Genomic DNA, 10,295 nt, shown 5'->3' with positions numbered 1-10,295 from the left:
TACCTCATCAAAATTGCCTAGTTGGCATGCATGATACTAGCTATGATACTACCATTACGACTAGCCTAACGTTTAATTTTCTATATTTTTTCACCCTACTAGTAAATATATACGTGCAATGCACGTAAATATTAGGCAGTATATTAATTGCATGTAGATATTAGGTACTACCTTGGTCATGCTTTATTAGTCCTTCTTGTAGTTTGAGTCAAATTTTGGCTTTTGGTTTAACTATCAAAAACTAAGTTATATACCCTAAAAATAGTATCATTGAAAACCTCTTTCAAATATGAATCCAACAATATAAGTTTTGTGGCATACAACTTATAATTTGTTAGTCAAATCTACAGTTAAAGTTGGGCACAAAATACGAAGGGGACCAATAAACCCGGACAGAGGTAGTAGGATATTATTTGCGTGATAATTATGTGATTAGCGCTGATTTTTGCTATGGTATTAATTGCATGCTAAACATATTGAGCACTCGTCATTGGAGCAATCTAGGTCATTGGATTGAGGTGGTTTGATGGTCGAGATTAGTTGGATCTACTATTTGGGTCTTGTTATATTGATATTAGATATATAAATACAGGTAAGGATATGGATATGGATATAGATATAGATAGACTTTCTTTTAAGAAATACTATGATATAGATAGATGACTATCAGGCCATCACGCCATTGAGTTCACCATCTTTTGCACGCGGTACGCCGTGCACGTACGCAGCCCACAACGCGATAACTTAATGGGCGCACCCGAACGCGGAGAAGAGAGAAAAGCCGAAACAAGGGCGAGCGAAAGGACGGATACTTTGCCGTCAAAGAAACGACGGCGGAATAGATTCCACTACTCTGTTCTGTTGTAGCAGTAGCACTAGTCCTCCACTCCCCCCGTCCCTTCACCTGATTGCCTCCACCGCCGCCCCGCCCGCCCTCTCCGCGTACAGCCACCTCAGCCCAGCTGCGGCATCCCCGGCCGCCGAACTAAGACACCGCCGGCCAACTTCCAATGGCGCCCACGCCCGCCGGCCGCGTCGCCTGAGGTGAGCAAGCATTCTGCCTCCATCTTATCATCCTCCCTTTCCCTCCGCGGGTTACTTTCTGGCCCTTTTTATCCAGTCTGGGAATTCCATGGGAGCACGCTGTATCCAAGAACGGCAAATGCCACCAGCGTATGGTCTCAGTCGATGAAGTTTTCTTCTGCATGCGACTCGTTCTCTTGCCCGCGAGCCGGTGCCCCCAGCATTCGGTCCGTGATCTCAATGTGGAAATAGGATTGATTGCTTGCCACATTTTCCTATCATCTGGATCCTAGGCAGCTGAGCATGCTAATCTGGGGTAGGCTCGAATGCTTGATATTTGGGAATATGCGAGTCAGGATTTCAAGCGAAGTTACGATTCAGTGAGCGAAATAGAAACAATCAGTTTGGCCTAAGGAAAGCATACACTTTTCCCATCAAATTTATCACTTATCTTACTAGAATCAGCAGACTTTAAAGACCTGCACGATTCTTTGGATACGTCCGGGCACCTGTGTATTATCTTGCTAGTAATAGCAAGCTCCGTACTTATGTTATTATGTTTAGCCTCGTACGCCTCCGCTCCGTGCTTCATGTATCAACAGTGGATGGATTCTAGTTTGATTAGCAAACCAACCGTACATTTCTTGTGTTTTTTAACCTGCTAAATCTGCAGCTTCGAGGAACTGTCTCGGCTGCAGGTCTCGTCTGGACTGGACGCCTACATACCCATACTTGGCCGATCTCGGTATCCCCACCCGGCGTAGTTTTCTATCTTCATCCTACCTAGGCTGGAGGAGCACCTGTCCTCCTCAACTTTATTACGGTCGTTTTTGTTTTCTTTTTTACCCTTCCCGTGGCTCCCCTTGTCAAGATTCGACCTGCTGACCAGATTTCCTGCGAAATTCTCAAGCCTTTGGAACGGCGCGGCTGCGGCTGCGGCTGCCGAGATTCCTTTGTCGTCTTTAAGCATACAGTCTGAGCATTTTGGCCGCGCATTTGTGGGTGTGCCTTTGTAATTACCCGGTCTCTGTTCGTTTCTCGTTTTAACACTTCTCTAACCGGAGGAATTGGTAACTTCAACTGATATTTCTGACGGAATACGCAGTCTTTCAGACATTATTTTGTGCTGCAAGATTCCATATCGTAGTACGCACGCTCTAGTTACTGCCATCGGTCCATGTTTTGTAATTACTCCTGCTCATTTGCTCATGTACGCCTACTACTTTATCTGTCCTTTTAGTTTTATCCGGGTCGCTTATGCTTTTTGCCATATTGCGAAGCTCTGTTTCCTCCCCGTCAAATCTTTTCATTCTGCGCGCCTTTTTTGTTTCATGGTGGTTTTAAACAACGACGGATCATAAACCGAGATATTATCTCGCACCAATATGGCCTAAAATTGACCGCGCTTTGAGCATGTGTCTTCTGAAGTTCTCCGAAAAGGGTGCATCTTTTTTTTTTTTTGGAAAAGGGGCGCAACCCCGGCCTATGCATCAGAGAGATGCATACGGGCACATTTATTAAAAGCAAATAGGTTCAACAAAGGTCATATGTAATCCGTTACAAACTAGCCACCAAACGGCTCACAAAGAGCGGAAAATAAAAGCCACAACCGGCATGCAAAATAAAATATGAAAACTAATTGCCTATCCTATTACATGACCGCCATCCAAACTGGCTGAATATAGGCCAAGCTACCATCTCCCATCGGGTAGATCCAGTAACCAAATGCTCCTTGGCCTCCGTCTGAGTGAGTAGCTACCATCTCCCATCGGGTAGATCCAGTAACCAAATGCTCCCTGACCTCCGTCTGAGTGAGTAGCGACCACATACGGATCAACATAGTAGCTCGGAAGATAACCTGCAAAAAATGAGTATTTGTTGTTCTGTTAAAGACCAAATCATTCCTGCAGTTCCAGACTGCCCAAAGTAAAGCACATACTCCTACATGTCCCAAATAACGTGTTGATATTATTTGGAGGAGTAATATTGAAAGCAATGTGAACAGTCCGCCAAAGAACCTTCGCCATGGGACAATCAAGAAAGAGGTGTTTGATGGTCTCGTCGCGATCACAAAAACTACATCTCGTAGAACCGGTCCAATTGCGCTTTGTCAAATTGTCCTTGGTTAAAATGACTTGTTTATGTACAAACCACATAAACACTTTAACCCTCAAAGGGACTTTGACATTCCAAACATGTTTGGAACTAGGAATAGAGCTAGAAATGATCACATCTAAGTACATAGATTTAACCGTGAACTCTCCATTCCTGGTTAATTTCCAGCTCAACGAATCCGGCCATTGAGCAAGCTGCACATCCATCAGTCTTCTCACCAAATGGAGCCAGGCTTCCCAACGCGCTCCGGTGCATCCTGCTGGAGTATTGCCATCAGTTTCTATCTCCCTTAAATTCTATGGGCTTAAAATGCTAAGAGCTTTATGGAAAAAATACATTGTTGTGCTTATGCATGCTTCTGCTTCTACCAACTAAGCCACTAGTCTGCTGATTCTTCTTAAAGTGGTTAAGTTGGTTCGCTTGACTTAAGTTTATTGACAGCCCGCGTTGGGTCCACGAAGCTTTGTTAATATTTTCTGTACTTTTCAGGATTCCACTCATCAGATGAATGCTCTTGAGCCAGCTCTAGTACCTATTATAACGAGGAGACGATCAATTTGTTCAACCTAAGCACAAGGACTTCTAGAGCAAATTCAGCCATGGGACAAACTCATAGAGATGGTATGTATTTTCATCTCATTTTTCCTTTTGTTAGAGCGATGTTCAAGTGGGGATGTGAAAGTTCGCTGGAGACCTTGATACTCCTTGTGCAATTCATATCCGGTTACCATTTCCGTCGGAGCTTCTTGATTGGATGCTCTATTAACTGTTCTAAATGTGTTATTTGGTGATCGGTGACATTTTTCTAATTTCCCCTTTTCGAAATTTTGTGGAAAGTGGTAATGACTGGAAATGTAGTTGGAGCCATGGGGATTAAGACTTGCAGGATTGCTGTGGAAAAATATCTATAGCAATATTCTTTTGTTTTCCTGATAATGATTTGTTGCTTGGTTTTGGAAATATTCAAAACTAAATAAATCTTGGTCATGTTTTCCATGTACATTAACATTCTGATATTTGAAACAAGTATTAAGATACTTTATTTAACATGTCCTTGTCATGTTTCAGTTCAAAGTTCCAAGTCAGAATTGAACAGAACTATTGATTCGGATAAAGTTCACGTGGAGGAAAGAGATGTAAGTACCTTGTATCATTACTTATAATATAGATTTAGCACCCTCACAATTTCGTTCAGTATATTCTTTTGATATGAAAATGCTGTATGAATTTAATAAAATGCTACAAGACACACTGTAGAAAGAAACAAGGAAAGGAAATGTACTCCGCTAAACGAAAGAACAGTATGGATTCATGTCCCGGCTTGGATGGCATTTTAATAATAGGCTATGTACTACTTGATTTTTCTTGGTTATGTAGTTTCTTGTGTTCCTAGTCGCAGAAGGGTGCACATGTTATATTGTCCCTGAATAATTTGGGCAGTGTGCATCTTCGGATGGAGAGACCAAGGGAGTTATATCTTTTACTCCCTCCGTTCCAAATTACTTGTCTTAGATTTGTCTAGATACGGATGTATCTAGTATTAAAATGAGTCTAGATACATCTGTATCTAGACAAATCTGAGACAAGTAATTCGGAACGGAGGGAGTATTAACTAAAAACATGTTGCTAACAGAAAAACATAGTTTTTGTATAACATGCTTCTGAAAATTTGGCGGACCTGCTCCATTTGATGATTTTTCTTGTCTTGATTCTTCTTTTGTGTGCTATTGTGGATTTGTCTGCAGGCAGCTGGTGGTAGTTTTTCAAGCACAAGATCAAGTACGACTTCATTAAAAATGCTATTAGCAAAAGAGACGAGTAAAGAAGTGGAGTCTAAGAGCAACGCACCAAGTGTCGTTGCAAGATTAATGGGCCTTGAGGATTACTTCCCTGCCAAAGAACCAGTTTTATACGATGCTAGAGATTTTAGGAAAAGTCAATCATGTAACCACTTAACAGTGACAAAGAAGGCCTTGCAGCAGCAAGCACAGCAGAATTCCATACAGCCGGTTACACAAGTTATCCATACATCATGTGAAACAATTGAATATGATGGTGTATATGAAGGATGTGAAGAGAAAGCCAGAATGAGTTTGTTCCAGGATCAATCTTCACAGGAAGGAAGACATTCTGAGAGCAAGAGTGGTAGAATGGATACTGTCCCAGAGAAGTTCAGGCAAGGAAAAAGCCATGCCATGGAAGAAAAGCTCCTTCATTCTGGGGAGTTAGAAGAATCTCTCCATGTTCTTAGTTCAGAGAAAGATTTTTTTCTGAAATGTCATGAAGAACCTGACCCCATTTTGCCAAGATGGATGAGCGGGCTTCACCGGACTCCAGGATCACCTCCGACAAGACGCATTACCGTGCTGAAACCGATGAGATCTGTTCAGTATAATGGTGCAAGACAATCAAGAACAGACCGGGCTATTGAGCAAAATGGACTGGGGCTCAGAAAGTTTCATCAGAGGTCTAGTTCAAAAGAAGGAACCCCTTCGCAGCCAAGTAGTAGAATAGTACTCTTGAGGCCTACCCCAGGGAAGCCAAGTATACCGAATGCAAAGCTGACGCACAAGGCAGCTCCATTTCGGTTAATTGACCGGAACAATTTCAACAGAGTATTACTTGATAATGCGGCAACCCCAGCTTCCACAAAAGTAGTGAATGATATCATTCGGCACCGCCAATATGACTCTCGTCAACGAGATGATTCTTTATTATCTTCAACGCACTCAAACGGATATGGTGGTGATGAAAGCTCGTTCAGCGATTCAGAGGTTGATCACAGTGGAGATTCTGAGGTTGATTATATCGAAGAAGATGGTGGCAGCTTCAGTGACTCAGAGGAAGGTAGTCCTGCATCAAAGTATTCATGGGATTACACCAGAAGATATGGAAGTCCCTACTCCGGCTCATCTTTTGGCAGGATCCCGCATTTTCCTGAGTCAATGGTTACTAAAGAGGCTAAGCAACGGCTTTCGCAGCGATGGGCAATGGTAACCTGTGATGAGATCAGTCAAGAGCAAGTACAGCCGCCAAGGAGCACATGCACCTTAGGTGAGATGCTCTCCCTCAATGAAGGGACGAAAGATTTCACTGCTTGCAGAAAGGATGATAAAACTGGCGAGAGGTCTAGTAAGTTGCCAAGATCAAAGTCTTTGCCAGTGATTTCAGATACATTTGATAACATGGTGTCAAAAGTTCAAGCTTCAAATCCTGAGAGCTGCGAACCAGCAACAGAGGTTTTATTGTCAAATAAAGGAAAATCATCTTTCAGGGGAAGAGTTTCTGATTTTCTGTTTCCTAAAAGAAAGCCAATAAGGCAGAAAACCAACCATCGTCCATCTGATTGCTTTGATGAGAGGGTTGAAGCTTGTCTTGGTGATAGTCAATCACATGCTAGTCATAGTTTAGAAACTGATGAAAAACTGGCACTACGTGAAGAGAAAATTGATATTTCTGCCATGCAGAACTCTACCAGCGCTTCAGAGGTAGGCTTCTTATCTCAAACATCATGAAACTCCAACAGTTCATACTTTTTCCTAGTGTCTAAATTCATCTAATGTTTTTGAGTGAGTGGATCATCTCTGTCGAGTTCTGACTTATGTTGACATGTTTGCGTGACAGGGAACTGCTTCAGTTGATCTGCCTACATCATTGGTTTGTCGAAGCAGAAGACTTGATAGACCAGGATTAAATGAAGGCCTGAATTGCACTCGTGATCAGCCCAGTCCGACCTCAGTTCTTGATGCACCCTCTGAAGATAGCAGCTGTAACGAACCTGAATCATCTGGAAGCACTACTTGGAAGAATGCGAGTAAGTATTGCTCTATGGTCAGAGTTCTCCTTGTCTCAGTTTGGTTTATATGCTGATACATATTCTAATTTTGTCAGAAGCTGCCTCAAGATCCTCAGCTGTCGAGGCCGTTGCGTGTTCCTTATCATGGGATGATGCCACCTCAGAATCACAATCACTTGGTATCCCAAGGTCGCCATACCTTCCCTCTGACGTAGACGAGGATGAATCGGAATGCCATGTCCTTGTGCAAAACATAATGTCATCTTCTGGGTTAGAAGATGCACGGTCAAGCATGGTATTTGCTGGCTGGCATTTACCTGACTGCCCCCTTGATCCAGTCCTTTTTAACAACCTTCTGGAGCTACGGGAGCAGAGGTCGTACAAAAGACTTCTTTTTGACTGTGTCAATGTTGCTCTGGTCGAGATTGGCGAGAACGCCCTACTGAGCGCATTCCCGTGGAGCAAAGCACGCACGGGAACATGGAGGGACGGTTCATCTCCTGCTTTGGGGGTGGAAGTGTGGAGCATTCTGAAAGACTGGATTTACGGGTCGCGGATGTTTGTGGTGAGCAAGAGGGACAACACTGGGGTTGTGATGGATAGAATCGTGAAGCAGGAGGTTGAAGGAAGTGGCTGGGTGAAAATGAGGATGTCACAGGTGGTTGACATCGTGGAAGGGATCGAGGGGGGAGTGCTGGAGGAGCTGCTGGCAGAGGCTGTGCTGGATTTCGCTACTTGATGATTTCAACGGCGAGGTATGTCTTTTGACAGCTGCTCATTGAATTGTCGCACGCGGATATGATTCACCTGCTTGTGTCATGACTCTGTAGCTGATTAGAAAGGTTGTAGTGTTCGAAAGTTTTGTACTCCCTCTGTAAACTAATATAAGAGCGTTTAGATTACTAAAGTAGTAATCTAAACGCTCTTACATTAGTTTAGGAGGAAGTAGCATTTTGTTTGAGCAAATCATGGTAATTGTGCAGTTCACAAAATTGAGCCAAGCTTGCCTTACTGATATACATTTCTTTGGCTGTGTGCATCCCAGCCACGCAGAGGCCGGGTGTGCACTAACTGTGTTTGTATACTCTTGATGCTTCATTTTGAGCCAATAAATTCACCCTTTGTCAATAAATACATTTCTGTATTTGGAAAGTTTAGCATCTAAAATGTGTAAAATTAAAGGGATCAAAATAGGAAATGTACATGCTATCAGAAAATCACCTGCTGCCAATTACATGTAACTGAAGAGGTAAGATAGTGAGCCCAGTGAAGAAGCTGCAAAAATTGTCACCGACGTCCTCAGTCTCCAGCACAGCTTTGCCCGATGAAAATATATTTGGAAGTAATTGTAGCCAATATTTCTTCAAGTAAGAACTTTTGACATCTGGCTGTTTGGGCCATCTGGATTCTGGAGGCAACGTAATGCTCGGTTGTTTGAGAATAGGATCACGCCCATTCTCCAGGTCGTCAGCCAGTTAAAACGGACACTATCCTCTGGTTGGAGAAGGTTCAGCTTCAGGCTCTAGGGTTCTTTGGGGCTGTGGGGTTTTAGTATGCGGGTGTGATCAACTGATTAGTAATTTTGAACATTCAAAGTAAATAAAAACAAAAGGAAACTTCTTGAACAAACAGCCAGGGTTCACCCAACAGCAGTCATTGAAGTATCACACAATTATTCGTTCAGCCCGAAAGCTGTTGTAGAATAGAAATGTGAAAATAGAAGAAATTGTCACCCATCCACTGTATTGGTTCACAATGATGCAGTCTTACAACTGAGAATTACAATGAGACATCTTCTCCGTGGTATCAATCCATGGTATGGGAATACTGGATGTCACGACACACATCTGCTCATCAAATTCCTTCACAAATTCTTTAATAAAGCTAATCTCCCATGGGTGAATCTGATATGAGAAAAATATTACAATTCTTTTTTTTTGAGAATCAAGATATTACAATTCTGGGCCATCATCTGACAAGATGGAGCGGAAAGATATTCTCAAGCTCTTGCCTGAATTCAAAACATCTGCTTCCTGCAAACTTGGTGAAGGAAGCACCATTCTGTTTTGGCATACAAATGGCTTGATGACCCACAACTCACATATACGCAGAATTGCACTCTTTTGCCATGGATGATTCCAAATCTTTGGCTAAGGTCAGATCCTCTGGTGACATTGTTGATATGTTTCATAGGCCTCTGTCCTTGCAGGCATATGGTCAACTCCTTGGGATTCAAAATACAATGAACAATCATGTGTCGGCGGTTGGAAATGATGTTTGGATCTGCAATGGTGACCAAAAAAATATTCTTCAATCACAATGTACAAGAAGTTAATGGGAAATTTCGGAGGGCCATACATTTTCAATACCCTTTGGAATAGTGCTAGTAGACTAAAGCACAAGATCTTCTTCTGGCTGGCACATCACATAACCAACACCAGAGCTCTAAAGGAATATGCTCTAGAGGCAATAATAAAGTTATTATTTATTTCCTTATTTAATGATAAATGTTTATTATTCATGCTAGAATTGTATTAACCGGAAACTTAGTACATGTGTGAATACATAGTCAAAACATATTGTCCCTAGAATGCCTCTACTTGACTAGCTCGTTAATCAAAGATGGTTATGTTTCCTAACCATAGACATGTGTTGTCATTTGATGAACGGGATCACATCATTAGGAGAATGATGTGATAGACATGAACCATCCGTTAGCTTAACATTATGATTGTTACAGTTTCATTGCTACTGCTTTCTTCATGACTTATACATGTTCCTCAGACTATGAGATTATGTAACTCCCGAATACCGGAGGAACACCTTGTATGCTATCAAACGTCACAACGTAAATGGGTGATTATAAAGATGCTCTACAGGTGTCTCCGAAGGTATTTGTTGGGTTGGCATAGATCGAGATTAGCATTTGTCACTTCGTGTTTCGGAGAGGTATCTCTGGGCCCTCTCGGTAATGCTCATCACTATAAGCCTTGCAAGCATTATGACTAATGAGTTAGTTGCGGGATGAAGTATTACGGAACGAGTAAAAAGACTTGCCGGTAACGAGACTGAACTAGGTATGATGATACCGATGATCGAATCTCGGGTAAGTAACATACCGATGACAAAGGGAACAACGTATGTTGTTATGCGGTTTGATCGATAAAGATCTTCGTAGAATATGTAGAAGCCAATATGAGCATGTAGGTTCCGCTATTGGTTATTGATCAGAAATGTGTCTCGATCATGTTTACATAGTTCTCGAACCCGTAGGGTCCGCACGCTTAACGTTCGATGACGATTTGTATTATGAGTCATGTGTTTTGACCGAAGTTTGTTCGGAGTCCCGGATGAGATCACG

The 10,295-nt window shown here is 42.3% G+C and overlaps 1 protein-coding gene across 5 annotated transcripts; it reads left to right on the top strand.

Moving 5' to 3' along the window:
- Positions 1–840: 840 nt before the first annotated feature.
- On the top strand, positions 841–9,473 carry LOC119325286. Of its 5 annotated transcripts, none has more exons than XM_037599037.1 (7): positions 844–1,044; positions 3,628–3,759; positions 4,207–4,274; positions 4,884–6,626; positions 6,763–6,952; positions 7,030–7,689; positions 9,128–9,473. In XM_037599037.1, exons 2-6 carry the CDS (start codon positions 3,738–3,740, stop codon positions 7,671–7,673), a joined length of 2,667 nt encoding a protein of 888 aa, XP_037454934.1. In that variant the 5' UTR covers positions 844–1,044; positions 3,628–3,737; the 3' UTR covers positions 7,674–7,689; positions 9,128–9,473. The 5 variants fall into 5 exon arrangements, with proteins under 5 accessions (XP_037454935.1, XP_037454934.1, XP_037454931.1 ...); XM_037599034.1 differs by having other exon boundaries at positions 845–1,044; positions 9,144–9,473; XM_037599038.1 differs by lacking the exon at positions 9,128–9,473 and having other exon boundaries at positions 841–1,044; positions 7,033–9,067.
- Positions 9,474–10,295: the final 822 nt, after the last annotated feature.

Source organism: Triticum dicoccoides, chromosome 6B (genome assembly GCF_002162155.2).
Source record: "Triticum dicoccoides isolate Atlit2015 ecotype Zavitan chromosome 6B, WEW_v2.0, whole genome shotgun sequence".
NCBI lineage: Eukaryota > Viridiplantae > Streptophyta > Magnoliopsida > Poales > Poaceae > Triticum > Triticum dicoccoides.
Note: the sequence above shows the minus strand (reverse complement) of the source record. Positions and strands in the feature narration are given on the sequence as shown.